Source organism: Ochotona curzoniae, unplaced genomic scaffold, assembly GCF_017591425.1.
Source record: "Ochotona curzoniae isolate NIBS_2020 unplaced genomic scaffold, NIBS_Ocur_1.0 contig_2688, whole genome shotgun sequence".
Classification (NCBI taxonomy): domain Eukaryota; kingdom Metazoa; phylum Chordata; class Mammalia; order Lagomorpha; family Ochotonidae; genus Ochotona; species Ochotona curzoniae.
The window spans coordinates 7680366-7706801 of record NW_024465553.1 but is presented as its reverse complement, the minus strand read 5'-3'; the positions used below and the strand labels follow the sequence as shown (position 1 = coordinate 7706801).

General features: G+C 47.7%; 1 protein-coding gene across 2 annotated transcripts in view; it reads right to left on the bottom strand.

Moving 5' to 3' along the window:
* TTC7B (tetratricopeptide repeat domain 7B) overlaps positions 1-26436 on the bottom strand; it is a 161429-nt gene that overhangs the window by 40464 nt on the left and 94529 nt on the right. Inside the window, exons 16-18 of one of the 2 annotated variants that reach the window (XM_040975164.1) lie at positions 14656-14772; positions 7576-7673; positions 824-874 (exon numbers count right to left, since the gene is read on the bottom strand). In XM_040975164.1, coding sequence (XP_040831098.1) covers positions 824-874; positions 7576-7673; positions 14656-14772 — 266 coding nt within the window. The remainder of the gene's footprint in view (positions 1-823; positions 875-7575; positions 7674-14655; positions 14773-26436) is intronic. The other variant, XM_040975165.1, reaches the window with a different exon arrangement.

The window sequence follows — 26436 nt, the reverse complement described above, 5'->3', positions numbered from 1 at the left end:
CACTGCTCCGTCCCCCTCTTCCCCAGTCTGAGCTGAGGGACACCAACTCTGGAAACCAGATGCAAAGGGCCTGAGATCATTCAAATGTGCTGAGCATGTACATGAATGCATGTGTACATGATCAGCATTTCCCAAAATGCAATCAGTCTGCAGGTAGGTGGGTGGGGGAAGTGATGATGAAATCAGCTTGGAAACGTTAGGCTGCACAGTCTTGGGTCTGTAGGCAGGAGACAGACCATTTTCCCAAAGTATCTGGAAGAATCCAGGAACCAGCTTGTGGGATATGCGGCAATTCATTAATGACCCAAAGCACGGCCCCTGCGGCCAGGGGAACGAGGTCTCCTTGAAATCACAGAAGATGTGGTTGTAAGTTTTATGAGGCCTACTCAGCTTATTTTAGGAAAATTAATGACTAGAATCATTTCCATGTGTGTCAGTCATGGTTGCCCTGGACAGGAGCGGAAGATACAGAGTGGCAGTCCCTGCCTCCAGTGCTAACGGCGCTCCTCACCTGGGCACTGCATGTTCCTCTCTGGGCATGCTTGCTGCCCCATGCCTTCTGTTGTAGTCCTGCTCAGACCAGTACTGCCCCCTTGGTAACAGAACCCAAGCTGCGGCAGAATGTGCTGGGATCTAAAGACAGTCAGGTGCTGAGTGGCAAAGCGCACAGGAGTGGGCAGGCAAGCGGCAGCGGCACAGATATCCACACCATCTCGACACCCCCAACACTCAACAACCACAGTCCACATTCCACGGTGGAGGGCAGTGTGATTCGGGGGGCTCTCAGCAGGGTGGGGAGTGAATAAGTAGGAGAACTACTTACTAACTGAAAAGAGGGAGGGAAAACCATGAAAATGTGCTTCTGGTGAGCTGCCTTGGAACAACAAATCAAATCAGAAATTAAAACCAAGAAATGGAACACTGAGAGAAATCAAAATCGAGGCAAAAAGAAAAAAAAAATGTGAACAGAGTTCTAATAACCTTCCAACTGTTAAGTCTGGCTGACTGGAATCAAGCTTCAATTCAAGAATCATAGACATTTTCCCACTAACAATGGTTTTCTTTTTGTCCAAACTGGAGGAAGGCTGCCCGGGCATTCCCCTCCCCATGGCAGTGCTCACCAAGCGCATGAAAGCCGACCAAGCTCTGTAATGTTTTGTTTCCAGCGCAGGAAATTCCAATGCGAAGGGGAAAAAATAATCTAGCCCCAGCAGGTTCCAGATCTTTCCACACATTAACCCTAATCAGGTTGAGGAGCTGTGGAAGGGGTGGTTAGGCTGGTTGGAAGGAGAGGCCTGGGTGATGTGCTTGTCCCGTATCCGGTTCACTGCAGTTCTAATCAAGCGGTTTTGCACTTGTCACACACTTTCTCTCTTCCCTACTAACGTAAGTATCTACAGAAAGATCGAGAAAATTCTTGGGCGTTTTGGCTTCGGGGAAACCCCTGGTTCCTGGCTGGGCACTCCCTGAGGGTGGACAGGGGAAGTTATGGCCTTACAAAGAATAAGATAAGCAATCAGCTCTGCAGGGGAAGTATAGGTGAAATCTAGCAGGAAGCCAGGCGGGTACATGTGGCCCTGACCCATTATTCATTCATCTGACAGAAGGTGCCCCGTTGGGAGAGCCAGGACTCCTCTCTTGAAAGGTCCAAGGGCACAACAGGCCCCCCAGCAAGCAACACGGAAGGCCTGGAGAGAAGACATGGTGCCATTCCACCACTGAAGAGGTGAGACAGCAGTCAATGTGAAAATCAATATTTTTCTGGAAAAATCTATGTTGTCAATTTGTCCCCAGGTATTAGATTGAGGGGAAAATGTCTATTTTTAAGAAGGAAAATAAAAATGACACACACAGTTTATGCACATGATTGTTATCTTCCACTGTACGCAGTGGCAACTGTCTTAGGAGTGGTGATCGGAACACGGAAGATGCAGATAAGCAAGGCCGCCGCGCTGCCTGCTCTGTGTGGCTTATTTTGAATGGAAGCCTTGTTTCTGCACTGCAGTGTGCACGTGTGTGTGTTCAGTGCAGTGGGCTGGCCATCCGAAACATGAGCACATCACCGAAAGGGGCTCTCTCGGGCTGCAGTTCCACTTACGAGCTTTTGTGCAGCCTGTAACTGAGTGTGGGAACAAGATGAACCCTTGGGAAGCACGGATCCAGAGATTAGATTTTTTTGGGCAGTGCTGGCAGCAAAGTGAACATTAAATAGATGAGAGACACAAAATTGGGATGGCACCATTTAAGCATTTAACCAAACAGGGTTTCATTTTTTTACACAGGGATCTTTTTTTCTTCTCTTAATTGGCAGGTCCTGGGTATCCCTAAAACAGACTTTGAAAATTTCCATATTATTATTATTATTATTATCCATATATTATTTAAAAGAGGCTAAAATATTGTTCAATTTGCCTACTCTGTTTCCTAACACAAGCCTTACCCTACATGTTCCTTCCTTGCAAATGGAAAACAGCAGAAGCACTTTCTCAGAATGTGACCCACTGGCATGGAAATCACCAAGGACGAGGTCCCCCCAGGCCTGAGCAATCATGGGCTGGGGGTGGGTGATGGTGGAGGTGGCGGCTGTGGTGGTTGAAATGCAAAGTATAGTTTGAAAATCACATACTGAAATGACAGGTGGTCCTTCACTTCAGAATATAGCCTGGACTATCATAGGCTGGTTGAAATAAACTAATTCCTAAAATAAAAGCAATTTTTGAATTCAAATTAATTTTTAAATTGAAGTCTAGGAAATTTGGGGATGAAATGATTATTTCTAAATGTCCTGCTTTGCCTGTTCTTCCATGGGACTGTCAAGTCTGGAGGGACAGAGAAGGCCCCACTTGCTGGCAGCCACACTCTGGGGAAGCCAGCATCTTCTGCCCTCCCCCTAGCAGGTCACCCACACTTCTCAGAGTAGGCCTCAACCTGGGCACCAGCACCTGATCCCTCTGGTTCCCTTTGGCCCCCAAAAGCTTTGGGGTTTCCAAATCTGTGAGATTTTCTCTCTAACAAGATTGAGGGATTCTCTCCAGGCCAGCTCATCAGTTAGGAAGATTATCAGACAGCAAAACATCAGGCAGATGAAGCAGACCCAAGAAGAAAGGCAAAACCGTGTTTACAGAGAGAGGGCTCCCGGCGGGGACCAGAGTCACTGAACGCGTGAGCGGCGGCGGGGGGCCACACAAAGGTGTCGGGTTTGGGATGAGAATGGAGATGAGAAGACATAAACAGGTGGAGAGGAGATTCGGTTCTTGACAGAGAAGAGGAGGAGGAGGAGGAATCTGACACTAAAAAAGCGAAAAGAGAAAAAAAAGGATAAAGGCAAAAAAAAAAAAACCTTTAGAAACATAAAGAAAAAAATGAACTAGTTTTTAAATATACTCACATAAGCTGCAAAGAAAATGAGGTCATGTAATACACAATTATTCCTCTAGTTGACAACAGAGTATAAGTGCGTTTCGAAGAAAACAACTTTGCTTTTCTGCTGGTTGTTTACCTGTTCTGCGCCAACACCATGGGATAAAAATAACTCGGATTCACCTGGGCACAAACTCAGTGGTGTGCTCCACCGAAAATAATGGATCATTAACCATAATATCCAGAACACTGCAGAGAATGCTATTTGCCTTTCAGCTGGCAAGCCTTAGGACTCAAATTTTCTAGGGGCGGGTATGTGTGTGTAGCACTTACAGGAGCTAAGGTGTTCCGGGGCAGTCGAGAGAGGCGCAGTGAGTGTGTGTGTGTGTGTACACAGGAGCTAAGATGTCCCAAGGGGCAGTGTAGAGAGATACAGTAACATGTCAGGATGCCAGCATCTTGGAGTCTGGGTGCTAGGATTTCCTGGAAACCTATGGCAGATGTGCTGGGTTGGGCATTTTGAACAGGAAGCTGTCCCAGCTTCACACAGCACAGCTGGAGGGATACCTGGCAGTGTGGATACCACCACAGCTGCAGTGAGAGCTGTACCCAAACACAATGGGTCAGACTTGCAAGTTCAAAGAACGCCTCTGCTTTGGATAGATGTCCAGTAATATCCACCAATGACAAAAGACAAATCCCCTTACCCTACATCCTGTTTTGAAGGTACTCTATTTAAGGAACTATCAACTTATTCCAAATAAAAGACAATGACTCATGGCTTCAAAGTAAAAACTGTCACTCGATTCCTCTTTTTCACTGGCTGGGGCTGCGTAGATGGTAGCGGTGAGGGGCAGGCGGGGTGGAGCGGGAGAAAGCCAGAGGTGACATTAGAAGGGAAATCATGTTCTGTTAGGAGGACTTTTTTAGTGTGACACATCCAGCTAGTTAATGAAACAAAATCCCCCTCTGGTGGCCGCAGAGGATTTGGTCAGTGCCAACTGCCCCCCCAGCAGGGCTCCTTTCACAGGCCGTAGTCAGGTCTGCGTGTGGACAGTTTCAGGGGTGGGAAGCCAAATTCCAGATTACCAGTTTCTTCTGAAGTCAGGAACATGGAATGTGTGCTGTATGGTTGGGATTTGGGATGATGATATTTTGGTGTATATATATATATATATATTTTTTTTAAACTTGTATCTATCAGGCATCTATCCTGAGATTTTTTTACAAGCAAAATAGATGTCTTAGATTTGTTGCCAACTACCCTGTAAAAGCCAAGGTGTGTGACAGGAGAGGACAGGACAGGCACCCTCCCTGGGGGAGCATGGCTCTACGTAATGAATGAGAAGTCACCATATCTGCCCCTTTTGTTCTGGTGTGTTGAACCCCCTCCCCCCCAGCATACACATAACAGACAAATAGAAAGAAATTCTGTTTTGGGGAAACCCAAAATCTCTCCAAGAGAACCTGAGGCCGTTCACCTGACTTTGGCCGTGACCCCTCCTGATTCTGGCGTGGTCTAGCTTTGCTGGATTAGATGCCTGAGCCCTTTGGAACGGATTTAGGAAAATAGTGAGATGCTGGGCATGGCATGGACCAAGGTAATGGCCACACTGCCCCTAACAGGGCGGGGCTCTCCCAGATGGCATCAGTTCTCAGGTCATTTGGGGCCTGACCCAGGACAGGTTCCTACTCTCCCGGTCCCTACAGTCCAGTGGCTTTTCTGAATGGGCAGCACTGCTGGACATATTCAAGAGTAGCCACTGCCCATTAGTACCAATGGAGCTGAAGCTGCAACAAAGGAAATGAAAGAAAAATGGCTGAGGTCTTGCCAGATCGGAGGAGGGTGGACATGGGACACTGAGGATCTTCTCTGTGGACAGGAAGGGAGGCATCTTCAGGGTGTGGCATGAGAAGGGCCAGGTAGCTGAACAGTGTCTGCCACGAGTGACCACTTGTGTCATGGCCAGGGAGGGTACTGTGTACCCTGTGAAGACCAGGATGGTGGTGGGGGGGACAGGCAGTGAACAGAAAGCAAATAGGAACAGTTAGTTGCCTTTAGGGAACGGGAAGACGGAGGAGGGTCCGTGGGGGTAGCTTAACTTCTCTGGGGGTACCTCCAAATTAGAGCTCTGGCTTTATGAATTACGTAAACCTGTTTCCTCTTGCAATGAAATCAAGATGCGAGAAATAAACTCTGTGGGTGGCTCACAGCAGCTGGGTGAGTAAGAGAGGCGCGGCCCCTCCGGTGACCACACGAAGAACAGAATTACATAAAACTGGGCTTTGTTCACCAGGGTGGTGGCACCTGTCTCGGGCAGGCTTTCTGACTCGTCACATCTTGGACTTACACAGTCATTTCAGAATGTGCTAGCCTTGTGTACAAGTCATCTGGTGTTGGAAAGGCCTGGGACTTGGTCTTCCCCTTGCTGATGCCCTGTCTTTTGGTTAAATGGTGGCATGTCAGTCAACATTTGGCAGCTGAGGGTGGGACCAGAGGAAGGCCTGTGCAGGGATCCTGGACATCATCCAGTAATGACAGCAAATGGCGTGGCCAGTGCCCGGGAAGCTGAGGTTTCCCCCATTGTTGAGGAGGGCACAGGAACCGGCAGGCCAGGCTCCAAACCCCTGGAATCCCTGAGAGTGGGCGGGTGGTATGGCGGCCTTGATGCCACAAGGGGAGGGGAGGGCTGGGCACTCACTAGGCAACGTGACATCAGATGAGGCAAAAGCGAGAATGAAGAATAAGGCCCTCACTTATCTTTTGCCACTTTGTGTTTGCAATGTGATGGAGTGAGGCAGTATAGTCTAGGGGCATCTAGGGAAATCAAGGCCGGGCCAGCCAGATGAAGAGGGGGTCAGGACTTGCATGACTGTCCTCACAGGACAGGGAGGAGGCGGGGGAGGACAGCTCTGGGCAGCTGCAGCAGTGGCTCTGGATTGGCCAAATCGCTGCTGGTGCCATAATAAGCGAACCTCCTCCTCCATTTCTTGCCTCACTTTGCATTGGTCAGTGCTTCCAGCCTGACCTTCCACTTCCGTCTCTCAGGACTAGAGCCAGGAAGCAGGGGTCTGCTGAGCTACACCAGCCAGAGTCTCTTACCCCACCAATGCCTGTTGACCAGTCCAGCAACCAAGCCCTCTAGAGGGCAATGCTTTTCTGTGGCTTGGTCACTCTACATTTTGAGCAATAGCTGCAGGCCCGGCTAAACGACATACTTTTATAATTTGTGCTGCTTCTAATGGCCAACAATCTTGTGATCTAGCAGCCTGTGTGGCCCTTGGATCAGATATCTGTGGTTGACTGTAAATTGGGGGTCAGGGACCTAGTGTAGGAATGCAAGGTTGTTAGGTCTGAGTCTTCCTGTCCCCCCTGGGGGTGGCTACCCCAGCACCTGTGCTCTTTGAGGCCTGACTCAGGGTCGCTCTCTGACTTGTCCTGGTAGGGCTCAGTTGGGAAACAGGACATGGCTTGGGATTGGAGAAGGACCTTGGGGTTCTTTCCATGAGGCCAGCCAGCCCTTCAACCTATAGCATCTCCTGCAGGAAGGAGTAATAAGAACTGGTGCTTGAGCAGGCCTTAGGATTATCGTGAAGACCCAAGGTAGGATGAATTTCATCATGAGTGTGTGGTCTGCTCTCCCCTGTGTTGTCACTGCACAGCCAGCACCACTACCAGAGTAACTTGTGGGAACTGTGGAGGGGTACTTACTGCTCCCCGCGACGCAGGCAGGTACAAAACACACCCAGCAAGGCAGGAGTGCTCACTCAGTCAGCTCAAGTGAGGGTGGTAGATTAAGCACTTCAGAATCCACTCGTCACCCTGTGGGGGTCTTTCTGCTTGGTGTGTGTGTGTGTGTGATGTTGATTAGAAATTGAAACCTTGATTTTAGGTCTGAACCCTAAAGAGTGAGGGAGACACATAAAAGCCAAAGGGAACCTAATGGGCACCTGGACATTTGATTTTAGCTTGCATTTTAAAGCTCCCAGAGCAAGAGGTGGACATTGATTTCAAACAGTTGTTTGGGGCAAAAAATATTACCCCTTCCCTGCCCCCACTGTAAAACAACACTGGAGGAGACGGCCCCCTTGACCAAGACTCTAACCTATAGGGGTAAGGAATTCTCCCAGTCCCAGGCCTGGCAGCCCTGCCCACCAGGGACCTGCCGCAGCCTCTCTCGCTCACTACGTGACCCAGTGTGCTCCCAGTCTCACCTGTCTCAGGATCACTGAAGTCTGGCAGAGTGATGGTGTTGAGCTGCCGTCTGTCTGCAATGGTCCGATCCAAGAGGCTGCTTCCACGCCCAGAATCACTGCAAGCAAGGCACCACAAGGGATTAGCCCCCGGGATAGGCATGGAGGGAAGGGCACAGAGACGCAACAAGAAAACTTCTCCTTTCTACAGCCACCACCATTGCCATAGTGCAGCGACCTCCTCCTGCGCCTTGCATGTCCCTCCTGTGCAGCAGGCATTGCACCCCTGCCCCTAACCCTGCCATCCCTGTCCCCTACCATCTGCAGGGGTCCTTTCTCAGGTCTTAGGATACAACAAAAAGCTGAAGCCAGGTTCTCGACGGGCCTCCTTGTTTGGGGGAGACTTGGCATTCAGGGAGACCTCGAGACCACCAGCCTCTGAGTGGAATGTGAAACATCCTCTGCCTGGCAGTCCAGATAGTTCTAAGGTCTCTGTTTTGCAAGGCCACAGCATCATCTGGGTTCCCAGAAGCAGCCTTTGAGACACATGGCCTGGCTGTTGAGGGAACCGCAGGAGGGGGCAATGTGGCATGGGTCAATGAATGTGCTGCAGTCCTATCTGGCGTTCCTGGGCTGCACAAGCTGGCCTGAGGGAGATCTGAAGGGACTTGGGGAGAACACAGCAGCCAGTCACTGTTTCAGCCGCTGGACTGCCAATGCCACCTGCATTGCCCACCTTCCCGGACGCTTCTTCTCCAGCCAGAGCCTCCCCAGCATGTCTGATGAGGCCACGTGGAGACCATACCAAGCCTCACTGGGAAGGAAACGGCCCAGAGAGACTTTTTTTTTTAAATTTGTGCTTTTCGCTTTCTCTGTTATGATGCTCTATCAAAGCAATTTCAACAAGACCCTATCTGCTCCTAGGGCCAGAGTCCCCAGGGCCTCTCTCTGAAGCCCAGGGTGCTACAAGGGGGTTTCTGATTGTTGAGAAGCTCGTGGTTCATGAGAATGGCACCCACTTTATTTCTTCTTAGTGGCTGTCGCTAGTAAGAGTTTAGACAAGATCTGGCACGGAGCTCAGGCTGCCACTTCTGTGCGCAGTGAGGCAGGAACCACAGGACCCGCCTTCAGCACAGACTTCTCGTCAGCCTGTGATTAGGACCTCACCCCAAACACATGTTTTAGAGGCTGCTCTAACTCATTTCCCCTACTACAAAGCACTAAATGCCTCTGAATAGAAAAACGCACACACACACACACACACAAAATAAAAAAAAAAAACCACAAAAGTGCCTGTAAATTTTTACTAATTATGGAGTGTGATGATTTTGAGCATTGGCTTGTTCTGACAGCATTTGTAATGTAGATATCAAGAAGTACTCATTGTCTGAACATTGTGAAGGTTCTGGACTTTTCCAGAAGGCTTGGTTTCACAGTACAGTGATGTTTTCATCACTGGGGCGCGGTGCGGGGGGGTGTTGGATCATGGATGTGCAACAGATAGTGGCTCTGTGAAGGAAGGATCGGCCTGGGATGCTGAGAGCCAGCTGGGGTCCTGCCTGGGAATAGAGGTGGGGGAGGAGTGCTTCTTGGAGCATGCCCTCTAGCTTTTCCTCTTTTCAGGTCATAGGGCACAGGTTTGGCTGCCATGTGTGACTTTGGGAAAGACCCAGAAACCGGGGTCCTGGGACTCTGATGTGGCTCTGGTCTCCCATCCTAACCTTTCTCTAATAAGTGGGACATTTGGGACAAGGCCATTTTCCCTGTGCCTCAGTGACTGTGCCAGTCCTCTGCGGATAAGCATTGTCTGCTCGCGCAGAACTGTATGAGGAGGAGGTGAGGTCAGGCAGGCAGAGTATTCTTAGGAGTTCCCACTCCCAGCTACATCAAGGGTAGGGGTTGGGGGGGTTCCTATAAATGTGTACCCTACAACTGTGCCTCTGGGGTTAAGCGGACTGGCTGATTTCTGCAGACACCCTAGCGCTGGGTTTCTGGTGGGATGCTGGGAGCTGTGGGGGAGCTGAATTAAGGACCTTCTATTCTAAATGTTATGAACCCTGGGGCCAGTGCTGTGGCACAGCAAGCTCAGCCATCACCGGGGATCCTGGATACTCCACTTCCAGCCCATATTCCTGCTAGTGCAGCTGGGAGGACAGTGGAGGATGGCCCAGGTATTTAGGTTCCTGCCACACTCGTGGGAGATCAGGATGGAGTTCCTGGCTCCTGGCACCTGGTCTGCCAGGCCCTGGCTGCTGTAGCCATCTGGGGAGTAAACCAGCAGGTCGAAGATCTCTTTCTCTCTCTGAAAAACCTACAACAAAACTGATATTCTTGATTTGTGAGCCTCACCCCCTCTGTAGGATGAGAACATTCTCTTAGCCTGTCCTCCTCATTCCTGGACACTGGTGAACACCCACAATGCACAGGTTTTGTCTCCGCACTGACTGCTTTCTCTCTAAATTATCAGGGGCTTCTGATTGGGGAGAATTTTCTGGGAGCATCAAGCAATTTCTCTTTAAAGATTTATTTATTTATTTACTTATACTGGAAAACTCAGATTTACAGAGAAGGAGAGACATAGAGAGAAAGATCTTTTGTCTGCTGATTCACCCTCTGAGTAACTGCAATGGCCAGAGCTAAACTGACCCAAAGTCAGGAGCCAGGAGCTTCTTCCAGTTCTCACATGGGTGCAGGTTCCCAAGGCTTTGGGCCATACTCTTCTGCTTTCCTGGCTAAAAGCAGGGAGCTGAATGGGAAGTGAAACAGCTGGGGCACAAACTGGGGCCCATATGGGATCCCAGCAGTTGCAAGGCAAGGACTTTAGCCACTAGGCCATCACACAGGACCCTCAAGCAATTTCTAGTTCATTTTTTTGGTGTGGGGTCTTATGCTGCCAAAATATGCTTTTACGATGATCCACAGAGTGTGGCAGAAGGGGTACACTCAAGAGGGCAAGTCTGGGCTCGTCCACCCCAACCGGCCTCTCTCCTCCAAGACATCTACCCCTTCCCTTCTCCTTTGGTTGCCTGGGGCACTGCCTAGGGGAGGACAGCAGGAAGGGACAGAAAACCATTCCTGGTCAGTGGAGCTGTGAGCAATTGGAGGGTTTGGGGAGAGGACACTGGAGGTGCAGACGCCCACATGTGCAAAGCTCCACATCCTGGGAACTTCTGTGCCCCTGTTAGGGCTGAGTCAGTTAGGGTAATGGCCAAAGTTACATTGCAAACTGGAGGCTCCCCTTGGAAATCCTTAGGGCTCTACTGTCACACCACTCCAAACCCAGGAGGCAGGGTGTGGAGGCAGACTAGAAAGCCAGAATCCTGGAGTTCTAGTCGCAACTCGGCCCCTTCTCAGCTCCTGAAACAGTGGTGCCTGGCACACAAGGAAAATTGGCTCCAACAGAACAGCCCGGGTAGGAAGCAAGAGCAGGGGCAAATGGAACCAGAGCGGCTTCCTTCTGGGCCTGCTAGGCCTGGTTGATAGGATCAAGGCAAGGTCAGATGTAGGAGTTAGCAGTTAGGATGTTGGTTAGGATGCTTGAATCCGTACTGGAACTCCTAGGTTGGTTTCTTAGTTCTGCTCTCTGAATCAGTCTCTAGCCAGTACAGACCCTGAGAGGCATCAGGTCGTGGTTCAAGTCCACGTGAGAGACCTGGACTGGATCCCTGGCTCTCGGCTTGCCTCTAGTCCCCTCACCACCAACATTCCCATTCCAGCTGTTAGAGTGAACCAGCTGATGGGAGCTCTTTGTGCCTATCTCTCTGCCTCATGAGCTAAAAAGGAAAAAAAAAAAAAGAATAAAGGGAGGGTTCCAATATCCCTACACTTTATGGCATAATCCCCACGCTTCAATTCCATAATCAGAAAAGTGGGTATAGTATGAAATGGCATTTGCCAACATTGTGGGGATGGTGTGAAATGCAATGAGAACAAACATTATATAAAAAAGGGAGAAATTCCACCACAACACTGGTGACTGTTAGCATGAAATGGGGTCTCCAATATCCAGTTGTGGTTGGAACAAGGAAAATGTGTATGTGAACTTCAAGTGCCAATTTTTAGTAAGTGACTAAAATAGGACTTAGGAAGAAGACACCTTCTCTTCATCAGCTGGGCAGGCCAGCTTGTGGCTGAATATGGAGACGGTTCAAGTAGCAATGACAAGAGAGTGAAAAAAATAGTTAAAAGTAAAAAAGAAAAAAGAAAAGCAATTGGCTATTAGCTAGGGAGAGAGAGGTCGCTTCCTATCGAGGTAGGAGCAGTTTGAATCCCCGCTCTGTTACTTATTTAACTGGGAAAATGTAGGCAAGTGATTTAGCCCCCTTTAGCTTCAATTTCACTTTCTACAAAGTGGAAATAACAGTAGTTATCTTGCCAGGCGAGCATGGGGATGGGAGATAATGTACAAACGGCCCAGCACAGTGCTGCCTCGGGAAAGTTTCAGTCAATGTGGTTATTACTGTCCCTTGTGGAAATGCTGGGGTTTACAGCACAGGGAGCCTGCTGGGGAGATGCCAGGCCGAACATATGCTGCCTTGAATGGCCATGTCGGTATGCACAAGAACTCAGGGAGCTTTCTACTTCTGTAAGGCAGAGAAGACAAAACATGAGGCAGATTTCTTGCCCAAACGCAAGCAAAACTGCAGACCCAAGGAAACATGATCTAGGCTTCTGAAATGACAAACACCTCGCCAAAGCGCACACTCCAGAAGACGCCACCCACTGCTTTGCTTGCAGCAGGAGATGCATTCTCCCAACAGCAGGTGGAAGGCTATGTGCAAGTTTTCTAAGGCTCAGCTCACCCACCAGCACATAGTGTAGAAATAAAGAAGACTGAATTAGCTGCTGGGAACATGAAGTGAGAGTTGATCTCTGGCCATGCACTCCCTGCTACCGCCCTGGGCCTTGCCGCCTTCCTGCCCTGGAGGCCTGGACAGAGAAGGATGGATTTAGTTGGAAGCAGATCAGGAAGACCGGAAACCCTGGCAGGTGGAGCAACGGTCCCACCACAACTGAGCATGCTCAGAAAAAGGGCACCCAGAGCTAGGAAGCAGGCGAGGGAACTAATCTGGGGAGATTAGCTTCCTGCCAAAATGTGTTCTGTTTCCTTCTCCGTTTATTTTTAAGAATGGCACTTGTTTGTGTGATTCTTCCCTTTTCTAGAGCACTGTGTGATCTGAGGACGTCAGGCTGGGGGACCCACAGGTGCCCTGCACTGGGGTTGAGAAGAGTGCCCTCCCCTCTAGCCTACAGCTGTGCCACCTTCAAACATTCTTATATTGCCAGGCCTACTGCTTACCCAAGCTGTTGAGAGAGGATGTCTAAATTTGCACAATGGTGAGGGCTGCGGGAAAAGCATTTATTTATATCCCAGAGAAAATAAAGTTGAAACAGCCAGGATGTTCCTTAATAAGGGGCTGCTCGGTCACCAGCCCTGGCTGGAGGAGCCCTTCGGCCACCCACTCCTGCCCTCCAGCTCTGCCCAGGCAGGCCAGGCTCCTCCCAGCCCTGTTCTGACACATCCCTCAGGAAACGGAGGGAGGATGGCCAGAGCCCAGACATTTGGTTAGGTATTTTTAAAAGTTTCCTAATTCTGCTATTTTTTTCCTCTCTTCACATTCAATATTCTTGGTTGCTAAGTGGGAGGGAATGTGGGGAGGTGGGAGAGGTGTGGAGAATGGAGGGAGGGTGGGCGGCGGTGGCAATGTTGAAGGCTTCTGTTCTTCTTGGGGAAGGGGGTGCAGGCAGAGGGAGGGTCCCGACCTGGCCCACATCCCCCAGCCCCAGGCTTATGGCAGACCAGGAGTGGGGGTCCTTGAGGGAAGGCAGTCACAGACACTTTCTGTTTTCCGAGTGGTTTTAGCAGAAGATGCCCGAGAAGGGGGCCAGGTCAACCTCAGGATTACCTTTCACCTAGAGGAAGTGGGAGGCACCCTGCACCAGGAGGAGTTCCCTGCTAAATCCTACAAGTGGAGACTGGACCAACGGCTGGTCTTCCAGGCTCCCCCATTCCTCCCAGCAGCACCACCCATGGGATCACAGTCTGAGGTGGGGTCTCTGGAGGCCTACACCAGGCACTGGTGTTAAATAACAGGCCTCATGGACCCCTCTGCTTCCCAGCGTCCTGGCCCTGGGCAGGCCACGCCCTTTGTGCACATTTACCAATTGAGTGGCACATTCCTAGGCAGCTGAAGGTAGGCTGTCTCTACTGACACCTCGCTGTGAACTTGAAAACATACTCTGGCTGTAATCTCTGGATCTGCAGCCCCTTATCATAGATCACTACCTTCACAGGGAAGCACCCACAGTCAGCTAAACCACCACCAGGAAAAACTGGCCAATACTTGAAAACAGGCAAAGAGGGAGAAAACTAGCGGCTGACAGCCCACCTTGCCCAGGTTGTCTGAATCTAGAGTGGGGTACCCTGCCGACTTGGCGATGTCACAGCTCTGTTAGGCCACAAACCAAGAAGAGCTCTTGTTGGGTAGGCGCAAAGTCTGAATTTTCACCTTACAGAAGACACGATCCCAAGCAATGCATTCCAACACCACCATGGGCCACTGTCGACACCCATCTGCAAATTCTGGCATGTCTGCCTATACTTAGCTGCCTTCCCAATTATTTGATCAAATCTGAATGTCTCACTGGCCCCACATTGGGAAATGAGGTAGGTTAAATCCTTGGCACATGCTCATGTGATACCTGTCTGAGTCACGAGTTTAACCTTTGGACAGTGACGCCTTATCATGGTAACAGCCATGTCCCCTCTCCCTAGTAGGATGTGGTCTCTCATACGACACAGATGGATGAGCAGGCTCATAAATGAGTTAAGTAAACAGTTGCTGGAGACACGTCAGAGAGCCTGTTTGTGGTTTAGAGCTTGTTGGTCCCCACAGTGGGCTGCAGTGGCTGCTTCAGAACCTCGTATACATGGAATGTTGAAACTCCCAGGCTCTGCCACCTGTGGGACCCGGGCGGGGTATGGGGTGGTGCTCAGGGAGTAGTGACAAGGTCAGTGCCTGCCCATGTCATTCAGAGGAGGCACCGATGGGCAGGGGCCCAGGCAAAACTCATGCAAAGCAGACCCGGTTGGCCTCTTACCTGGGGTTGGTGAGGTTGTAGCAAGATTTCCATATCTGTAACATGTGCTTGCAGGTGAGCAGTGCCTCATCTGGGCCCCGGCAGAGTGACTCCAACTTCACTTTGGAAAACAGTAGTCTGTGTGGGTACAGAAGACAACACAGCTCAAGCCAGACCGAGAGGTGGGCTTAGCCCCAGCATTAGGGGTGTGTGTGTGCCTGCACCCACTGAGAAAGGGGCCATGCACATGCCTGGGCCCTGGGAAGCATAGCGTCCATTTCAGTGAGGCAGAAGCAGTCCAGCAAGACCCTGTGTGGTGGGCAGGTGCCAAGCCTCCAGGTGGCCCATATGATCGGAACACAAGGGTCTTACAAACAGCATGCTCTTCAGGAGAAGACAAACCAACAAAAGCCAGTTCATTTGGAGGTTTCAAAATTTCCTTAATTAACAAAATCACATAGGAGACAAGCCTCCGTATTCTTAACCACACCCCAGGAACCGTTCATGATGATGCTTAGCATCCACTCTGCTTCAGAAGGGCGGATTTGAAGCACACAACAAAAGGGGGCATGGGGCTCAGAGCCCCTGCTGACCTGCCCCAACCCTGCTGGTCAAGGGCTAGGATTTGGTTAACTCCTCCCGCCCTCCCCAAGCCTGTCTGCTTGCTTCTGTGCCCCTCCTCCAGACCCACTGAGAAGCTTAGGACCTTCTTTCTTTTGTGGTCTCTCAGGCCTTTTCTGTTCCCACAGCTCACATTGCCTCTCTGGAGTCCTTGGCTCTTGGGGTCCCAGGACTCATCACTGCCCTCAGGGAAACCCCAGCATGAGTGCCAATCCCACCCCATCCTCTGATCTCCCAGCAGTCAGAAGTCTAACCATCAAGATCAAAGCTCACTCTCATTCCTGGCTGGAGACACAGCCATGCTTCCTGGCCACCTGTCACCAAAACAAGTCAGAACCCCTGACTGAGTTCTTAAAGGCCCCTCTGGCTGCTCAGATCTCCCCATCCTGTTCAGTGCCCTGCATTGCTCCCCCAAGTGAAACCCACTGCACAGATGCTGTGCCTCTTACACAACCTGATGGCACTCCATGCTCCCCCCATCTGAATCTCTGCCAATCTGATCTCTTTCCCGCTTCCCAAAGCCAGCTTAGACCTCACTCCTCAGAGAGGCCCTCCACTGCCAGTGCTTCCATCCTCTTTGCTCAGCAGGTACCACATTCGCTGATACCTGTCCTTGGTAGAGAGAAGACAGGGAGACGCTCCTTTCCGAGAGGCCTCTCCATGTTTGATCCTTAGTACATGCTGTCAGGGACATGGAGGAAGCCTGGGGGGCAGTGTCTCCCATGTGGGAAACAAACTTCACAACAGCAAATTTCAGTTTTGTGGATGTGATTTTCCCTGAATATTCCCTGAAAATATATCCTTGATCTATTCTCTAGCTCCTTCTCTGGCCTCACTTTCCCAGGACCTCCAGCTGTTCTCTGAGCTGGCTTACTTTCTCTGTAAACTACAGAAGGTAAAGAAAAGACAACTCTCATGATTTAAGGTAACACAGAATTCCTCAGCCATGTACAATGTAATGTCTGTGTTCAAAGGTACCAAAGAGGATCAGAGGCTCTTTCCCTGGTGACAGATAGAATGATGGGAGTCCCAGGGTATGGCCACCCAAGGTCAAGAGTGTGTTACTGTCAACCACTTCCTCCACATGGAATGACAGAAGCCCAAGGGTGATGCTGGTGGCTCCTGCAGGGTCAGAGCTGCAGCCACATTACCAGGTCCAGCCCCAACATCAGTCAGCTGGTGCTCCTGGTATGAGTCAGGGGCTCCGTGAATGTTCTGTTCTTGTCCCTGACCCCTGCCTCAAAATCCATTCACCTAACTTTTTAAAGCAGAAATATTTTGCTTTAGAGACTCAAGGAAAACTTACAGAAAGTTCATGAAAACTATAAGAACCTGGCAAGAATATAGCAACCTGATTCCAAGACTACTGACTGAAATTTTACATCTTATCTCTGTGACGCCTTCTGTGATTTGCTGCTGGGCTGTAGGCTCAGCCTTGGAGGGATCTGTCACACACACACACACACACACACACACACACACACACACACACACACACACTACCAGAGCTGTGGTAACCCCTTCCCCAGCCCCCAACCATGTCACTTGGCTTCCTCCCTCCCTTCCCCCAAGGCTACTTCCCCTTCCAACATTCCTGTCTTTTAAACACTTACTCATCGTTCAAGATTCAGGGCAACCAGCACCCCCTCACTACAGGCAGCCTTCCAAATGGTAACACAATCTTAGAAGCCTGGAGCTCAGACTATGGTTTGATCAAGTGCAAGCCTAAGATGGTTCTGCTTCCAGGACAAGTGAAATAGTAATAGCAGCAGTGGCCAGACACCTCACACATTCAGTCACTGATCCTTTCAACAACCCTAGAAATGAGTGAACTGCCCAAGATCACACTACCAGGAAGAACAGAAGCTTGGGCCCAAATACACTGGATCCCAAACATTGAGCAGGAAATGGAAGAAAATGTTTTGAGATCAAATTGCATTATAGATACTAAGGACCACGTGTAGTGTTATAAAATCTGGTGCCAAATACTTGCCCAAGGATGCACAAAGCTTGGCATTAGATGCTGTGTGGCATAAAAGAGGAAATAAAATCAGTCCTTTGCCCTCAAATAATGTTCAGTCCTATCAGAAGACAAGACTGGCCTGCCAACATGAGATAGGATCTGCAGCTTAGGGTGAAATGGTTCTGAAACTGAGTAGAGCTTTGGCCTGCCAGGAACTCCTTCCAGGTTATATCACACGTTGCTTTTTAAAGAATGATGGTGGTGTGTGTGTATGTGCTGACTTGTCTTGCACCCAAAACACCTGGTACATATAAAACTCAAAATGTTTGAAGGATTCAGTTAATCAAAGTTTTATTTTTCATTAAGATAATAGAAATGTTTTACTTTATTTGGAAGACTTTTTTTTTAAGAATCCCAAGATAATTCTTGAGATAACAACTGTTAAGCTTAGAAAAAGACACACATATATGTCCCTGATGAGGTTCTGAGGTGAGTGGCGCTGTGACTTCCTAGTGCCATCTGCTGAGGCCAGGTTGAATGCAAGGAGGTCACCCCGGGGAAACATTGTGATTCCCTGGAAACTTCCCAGCACAAACTTGCTTCAGGTACCTCCCTCTAGGTCAGTTACACCCTGGGCACTGTCCCTATGAGTCCCAAACTCTAGACTCAGCTGGATGCTGAGATGTGGCTAAAATGGCAGATGTTACTAAATTCTGGAAGGAGGGTACATCTCAGAGAACTTTGGTTGGAAAAAAATCGGAGCCCTGCTGGAGCCATGGTTCTCTCCTGTGTCCCTTGACAGCACTGACACCCACACTCACTAAGCCCATGGGCAGGATACGTGCACAAGGGCACACCAGCCCTCGCTTATGACCTGATCTGTAAGCACTGCACTGGTGGTAGCTGACTGAGAAACAAACCATGGGGACATGGAGCGCTTGGCACTTGGTACTGGTATCAGCCAGGAGCTCCTGGGTTCAGCCTGATGGAGACCTGCTCTCTACTGACCTCCTGGACATGACCAGGGACTGGGCTGGAGTTGGGGAGGCACTGCCAGGAAGCCTGCTGAGGGAGTGGAAAGGGACTGGCCGCCAAACACACAGCAGAAGGTGCGGGTCTGTTACCAGGTAAAGGAGCGAAGAGAGCAGGCAGAGGTGGGCAGGGAGTAAGTATGTGGGGATGCAGCTTTAAGCTGAGAAGTCGGTTTGGCAGTCAACAGATCAGAGCTTTGAGGGGAGTCAAAAGCGATATGCAAAAAAGCATGTGTGATGAAGAGAAAGATGGAAATCCAGAGCCAGATGAGTCAGCTGGAATCAGTGTCTGAAAGGGAGAGAAAACAGGCTGTGTGCAAGCTAGCATCACCCAGGGAGGCAAGCTAGCAAATCCATCCAACCAAGCCTGCAACGTGATGTGTGCTGAGGTCTCAAGCTGGCTTAAAAAGAAAATGCGCCTTCGTGCGCTGTAACCAACCCATCCGATAGCCGACTGTGCTGAGCTTGTCGCCTGGATCTCCTGGCCTGGGTCTTGCTCCCTGCCCCCAGCAGTAGGGTCTCAGCACGGGGTGCTGTGCAGAAAGCAGCCCGCGGGCCAGGCCAAGGCACTGCCACAGAGACCAATACCAGGCCTGGCTGGATGTAGCACAGTGGAGCCAGCTCCCTACCAAGTGGGGGTTTTACAGCCGGGCAGGTGCAGGAGCTGAGAGACCTTAACCCACTCCCTGACACATGCTGGGAGGGCTGGGAGGGGGCAGGTAGAGTCAGCTCACATCACTATTCTTGCTGCTTGGAGTGTCACTAACTACAAATACTCTGGAAATGTCACCTGAATGAATGATCTAATTATCCAATTGACACACAGAAAATACACAATTTCTTAGCTCTTCTGGCTTACATAATTGCAATATCGACATACTGTTCAATGGTTCATTAGGAAAAATAGATTTTCCGATCAATCTGAAGCTGGAAAAGGCCAAGAGAGGTCCCATGACACTGGGCTGTGCAGGGCCCTTGCCTCAGCTGCTGGATCCGCTGGGGGCTGAAGAGGAACAGACTCTGCTGTACTCCCTGTGGCCCCTGGATTGGGCTTTGTGTTCAACCAGATGCCCAGATGCCTGGTGTGCCAATCTAAGCCCATGAAGCGTCTATCTGGTCCATCACTCTCCAGTCACAAAGAAAGAACAGGGGAGGAAGAAGGAAGGAGAAGAGGACAGAGAGAAGATGGAAAGGGGACTGCTGCTGAGGCCCAGAGTTGTAGGAGGAGACACCAGGGGAGCTCACAGGTTGCTGTGTGTGTGCACACGCATGTGCACTCAGAGCAGGATGGGGGTGGCATTTCTCCGACTCCTAGACCTGCTGACCCCGGGGAAACAAGGGCCACATTCATTTAGCAAAACAAAGTTTGTGGGAGCCCGAGCCCAGGAGGGGATGCTTTGCTCAGCAGAGCTGGGGTGGGGGTGGGGTGGGGCTGCACGCAGGGCTCTGGGCTGGGGACACGAACGCAGCCTGCTTTGATGAGCTGGACACACCACTGGCTCTCCTATTCTTGCCTCCTCTTTCTGACAGGCAGGGACTCCAGTCTGATCCCATATCAGTTACAACTTTGCTTCTCGTTTCAGTCCAAGTGCCAATGATCTGGGCTATTCCTCCATCTTTCTGGTGGTGGTATTTTTAGAACAAACAAACAACTGACATATTGAGCCAGCATAAATAGCCTCAAGAAACCCCAGTTTAGCTTTTTTTTTCCCCTGCTCCTGCCTCAGTCATACTCACACTGAACATCCTAGAGGTAGCACCTGCTGCACTGGAACTGAACCGGCCAGGTGGACTCATGTGCCCTGTTCCAAAGGCTGCCTCCAATCCCAGAGGGTGGCATTTTAGAGAAAGGTGTGTCAGCTGCAAAGCTGCAAGGCCAGCAGACACAGACCGGGCTGCTTCAGGGGGCAGCCAGGGAGTGAGGGGGCATGCAGGAAGCAGGATGCAGGGAACCTGCCCTTGGGTTTGGTAAGGGAGCAAGTGAGAACCTTTGGTACTGGCAGCATGACCAATACAGAGTGAACTGGATGGAAGAGCAGGTAGAGGCAGACAGGTGACAGGCCATGAGCTCCACTGCAGGCCCTCCGCTGGGCCACTGGCTCCAGTCACTCATGGTCAGATCTGATGATAAGGTCCATTCATGGCACGCTGAGTGCTGGGTGAGGTCCTGGAGCACCTGAGGTCTCCAGGAAACACCTATGTGAATCTCAATCTTGGCCCTTTAGACTGAGTTGCGGAACAAAGTAGGTAGGAGACCTTGGGAAGAAAGGCAGTAATACCAGCACACCTGCTGGAGGCCAGCCAGTGGAGTGTTTCCAGCACACCCACAGGAATGACCAAAGTGGCCGGATGCTTCGTGAGGATCTTAGCTTGGGGACAAACAGCCACATGCATGGCTGGTCCTGGTCTGGGAACCTGCAGAGAGGGGTTTGGGTCACAACTGCTTCAAGCTCTGAAGAGAAGACGAGCACCCCCCGTACCCCACACATGCCACCCCTGCCACACCGCTCTCACACAATGCTTCATGCACACTTCTCCCTCTGCCGCTCTTGACAAGCACCTGTGCTGACTACAGCCAAACCGCAGACCTAAGGCCTCTCGGCAAGATTACCCAGGTGGAAGGTTGCTTCCTCCAGCCAGCCAAGTCTCCCACAAAAAGGCAGGTTCCATGACCTGGAGCCCCCCAACAATCTCATCTTCCCTTCCCCCACTCCATCACGCACAAGCACAAGCATCAACAACGAGAGGACAGGCGGCTCAGTTGTAAAATACGCTCCATGCAAGTTTACCATCCTAACCATGTTTTAAACATACCATTCAGTGGCAGTAGGTCCATGCCAGGCCCTTTTCATCTTACGAAATCGAAATTCTGGACATCTTTGGACCGCCACTCAGCCACTCCTCCCAGTTCTGGCAGCCACCAACCCACTCAGCAAAATGTCTTCAATTTTCCTCTAAGATGGTGCACAAAACTATTCAGTGTATCTAACATGCCAAGTGTGTATATATGTGTGCATCCACTGTGTTCACTCATTCATTCATGGACACATGGCTGGCCTCCACCTTCCAGTTACTATGGACATGGCGTATACCATCAATTCAAGTCCTTGCTGTTGGTTCTTTTGGGAACATACCCACAGTGGGACTGTGGCAGTTTAATTTTTAATTTTGTTTTTTTTGAGAAAGTTCCTTACTGTTCTCCTGGGAGGCTGCACAGGGTTCCTGTTCATCTCCCTTCTTGCCAACCCTGATGACTTTGATTTTTGGTAACAGTTATCCTAATAGGCAGAATGGATTTGCAGTTTTCCAATGACTAATGATGCTGAGCCTCCGATCAAGTGTTTATTGGCTGTTATCTTCTTTGGAAAAACATCTATTCAACTCCTTTGCCTATGCTGTAGACTCTTTTGTGTGTGTGTGTGTGTGTGTGTGTGTGTGTGTGTGTGTGTGTGTGTGATTTTAAATAAGCAACTACACCATGGGATCCCATTCCACTTGTCTTTCTCCTTTGTGTAAAGACCCTTTCTCAAAGTATATCTAAGGGCCTGTCCCCCCTTGGGTTGCTGGTCCTGGGCTCCCTTCTCCCAGCATGCTTTGGGGATTCATGGGTCCTTTTTCCACTACCATGACATGAACCACCTCTTTCCTTGTGGCCTGACTTTTCACCAAATGCAAACTTAATGGTTTAGTTTCTCCAAGAGAACATGTGTGTGAGAGAGGACAGACTAAGAAAGAGATACCATCTCATTTGCCAAGTAATGATTATTTTAACCCACAAACATTCTACTCAAGAATGATCCCAACCACGTTTTGTAGTTGATCAAAGAGTTTAACAGGGAAGGAAGCATAAAAATCCTGTCCATGGTGGCTCCCCGACATGTGACATGGCACCTCTGAGATGACACTGCCTACGTCCAGACCATGGCTCCGCCACTTTGTAGGGTCATATTGGTGGCTGGATAACTTAACCTCTGTGCTTCCGTTTTCTTGTCTGTAAAATGGAAATGATGATAGTACTGACTCAGAGCCTATGGAATTGTATCATAAAATTCAAAATAAAAATAGAAGGAAAAAATTATGCAAGATTATTAAAATAAAAAATGGGAAAACAAAAAACACAGTCTAATGACCCCCTCAAAGCCAGACCCACAGACACCCTCTGTGTCTTTAGGAGAAACAACTGTTCTAAGTATTACTTGGTATCTGCTTCTGCCTTTTTAGGTCAAGGAAGAAGATCATTAAATAAAACATGTAGATTCAAGGAAATTTCTGCAAAGTTGTATTTCAAAGGAAGGAAAATCAGGGTTCTCATACCAAATGCAGTCGGTAGGAGGGCTATCAGGATTTGGAGCACTGTTCATGATAAAAAAAAGTGCATACATTTGAATTCTATTTTGGGAGAAATTTGCAGTATGTCAGAGACAATCAGCTAAGATTAACTTGTCATCCTTTTGTCTAGGTATTTAGTAGCTAAACGATTTTAAAACAAATTTTTCAACAGAAAAAGATGGCTGTTTCAAGGGAGTAACAACAAAAGCCAGACAGACATGGGCTTAGCATCTGCCCGTGATGCCCATGAAGCACATCACTAGTGATATCAAGTGTGAACACATCAAACACTGAGGCAGCAGGTGCAAGGTGCTACCTATCAGAAAAAAAGCAACACCGGAAGAAATAATGGCTGAGAACCTTCCCGATATGATGAAAGACACAGCTATCAGCCCAGTTTTAAAAAGTCCAATGAATACTGAGCAGGATCCACCTTTTGATGTGTCACTGCAAAAATGTAAAATTTCAGCAACAAAGGCAATTAAAAACAGCCCAGAAAAAAGACAGAAGCTGCTCTAATGAACCACATTCGTGGGCAGACTGCTCAGCAACTGTTATTTCTCCTGCGAGGGGTAGTTTAAACCCAAAATTATATGTCCACTTTGAAACTCTCTTCTGAGAATAAGGCTGAATACAACACAAACTGGGAAAGGTTGTTAGCAACAGGCCCTCAACGAACTTTCTAGAGTAATCACTGGGCCACAACCAAAAGACCAATGTTACTTTCCATATTAGTACAAGGAAAAATACTTAATAAAACATAACCAATCTAAAAGAAGGTAGGGAAGGAGAGAATATATATGAAAAACAAAAAGGGCCAGGTCAAGAAGAAAACACAAATGAGAATGGGAGACATATAAATACAGATGGGGCAGTTACGGGGTTACCTGAACATAAACTCAGTATTACAGACAAGACCATTACCCCAAGTTTCAAAAGGTAATCAGCGCTACAGAATGAGAGTTATCCAAAACAAAGAAGGAGAATGGACAGAAGATCTTCTTGGCATTTAAGTGTGTATGTATGTATATATCCTGCAAAACATACTGAAGCTAAATGCATTACACATCTTATATTGACAAAGGGTAAAATATGCTGGGAAGATGGTATTATAAGCTGGTATGTCTCTAATAGCATAGCTTCAAAACACACAAAGAAAAATCTTATAACCACATGGCCAAACCACATGGGTCAACCTGCCCTTATAGTGCTAGACTTCAATATTACTTCTTTCACCAACTGATCAATTACAAAGATGAAAACTGTTAGTAAGAAAGAAAATAGCTTAAGCTAATAAAACACCCCCAAAATTACCTAACAAATGCAGAAGACATTGCTTTCAAGCACTAATGGAATGTTTAAAAAATTGGTCACATACTGAATCCTAAAACAAAGTTATTTTCAAATTTATATGTCTTTGAACACAAGTCAATGAAGTGCCCTTAACAAAAGATAAGGCGAAAAACATATGTATCTGACAGCTACAAAACATTGTATAACATTCTATTATGAGCTAAAAAAGAACAACAGAAAGTTTAAAATATTGATAAGTAAACAAAATTTTCACATACTGAAATTTGTGGTTTACAGCCAAAGCTGTACTTAAGAGAGAAATTTTTAGCCTTATGATACCAATGCCAGAACATAAGGCGAAAAACCACTGAACTAAACCTCCAACTTCAGCGATTAAAAATATAAACAACGTAAAACAGATTCCAAGCAAACAAAAACCAGAAAATAGAAATAAGAACAGAAATTTAGGAAGGAGAAAACATACAATTGAGATAATTATTTTAAAAAAAAGCAACTGGTTCTTTGGTAAAAGCTCAGTTCAACACATGTCAAGACTGATCAAAAAAAAGAAAAGGCACATTAAATGATATTAGGAATGAAAAAGACTTAACAGTAGATGCTGGGTGATAAAAAATAAAATACTTTATGATAATTTTATGTCAGTAAAATTTAAAATTAAGAGAAAACAAATAGATCTGTTATTAAAACATATTTTACAGCTTATATATACATGTATAGCTTAATAAAACGAGAGGTAGAAAATTTTCATGTTCTACAATAATTTTTTAAAAAGCTTTAGAACTCTTTCAAAAGGCAAAATACTAGCCCTACATGGTTTTATTGTCCACTAAAGCTTAATATTCTAGGAATGATTCCACTGTTACATTAAGGATCTCATAACGTGCAAAGAAAGAATCATTTCAAATTACTTTAGAAGTAAGTCTAACCTTGATGCCAAGATCTGATAAGAATATAAAGAGAAAGTAAAATTGCAGACCTCTTTCACACGTGAACATAAAAGTAAAGTCCTTTTTCAAAATTAGTAGATCCACATTAAAGCAAATTTATCACAAAGCAGTTGAGCTTATTCTAAGGTTGGTTTAATATTTTAAAATATCAAATGGTAGTGTGCATTTGGCCTAATGACTACAACACTTTTTTTAAGGATTTAGTTATTTATTTGAAGAGGGTGTGGTGGTGGCGAGGGGTGGGCACGGGGGTGGGCACGGCGGGGGAGCAGCTCTTCCATTCACTAGCTCCGTCCTCCAGGGCTGGGCCAGGTTAAAGCCCAAGCAGGCCTCCCACACAGGTGGCAGGGGCCATGTTCCATCTGCTGTCTTCCCAGTCCCATCAGCAGATGTATCAGAAGCAAAGAAACTGGGACCGGAAACAGAGTTTGGATGTGACATTCTAGGGTCACAGCTCTAGGTCAGAAGCCCGGCTCCCATGTTCGGGTACCTGGGTTTGATACTTGCCTCTGCTTCCTGACTCCAGCTCTGTGCTAATGCAGACCCTGGGAGGCAGTGGTGATGGTGCCTGTCATTTGCTTCCTGACACTGGTGGAGGAGATCTGGACTGACATTGTGGGGAATGAATCAGCAATGAGAGTTCTTTCTCTCTTTCAAAGAGATGAATAAATAAAATGCTTAGAAAATATAACAAATAATAAAACATTCACAGACTAGAGGAATAAAATCATATAATCATCTTGTCAGATACACAAAAAGCATCTAGTGGATTCATGATTGATTAAAAACAACCCTTAGCTAACTAGGTGAAAGGAAGGCTCCTTAGCATCTCAAACTGCATCTACAAACAAGCCTGTAACAGACACAATTCTTAATGGTGAAACACTAGAGTGATTTTGCTCAACCAGACTACCGGTCCCAAAAATGTGTATCAGGAAGAAATTACGCATAAATTTGAAAAAAATGTATGCATCGAAGTAAACCAATCTTTTAATTTCATTTCCCAAGCACTTTTCTTATAGTACAATTAAGCAAGTTCTAAAAAGTTGGAGGAATAATTTTTAAATAGCCTTCACCTTAGTTATTCCAGAAAACTGTCATTGTTGGCATAAAAATTCTACTAACTGATGCATAAATTATCAGACTTAGTAAGAATTTGGCTGAGTCAAGGAGAATGTACAAAATCAGTGCCTTTCTATAGACTAACGAACAGTAAGCAGGTAGTTCAACACTATTTGTTCAAAATTCTTTAATGCATTGCATATAAAAGCATGCACATCATTTAATATACTTTCAATATATAAAAATCAATAAAATTAAATACTTAACAAGACATTTTAAATAATATAAACACATAAATAAATGCAGAAAAAAACCAAAAGTCTTTATGATAGAAATTATAAAATTTCATGAAAATATTTTTAAAACCCTAATCCTTGCAGTCAGAGATACATTAGAAATTCCAGTCGTCAATGTACAATGCTCTTATTCTTCTCAATTAAGGTATTACATTAAACATAATTCCAGCCAAAATCTTACAAGATTTTTATTTTTTGATGGAGTTTGACAAACTGACTTGAATATTTACGTGAGTGGC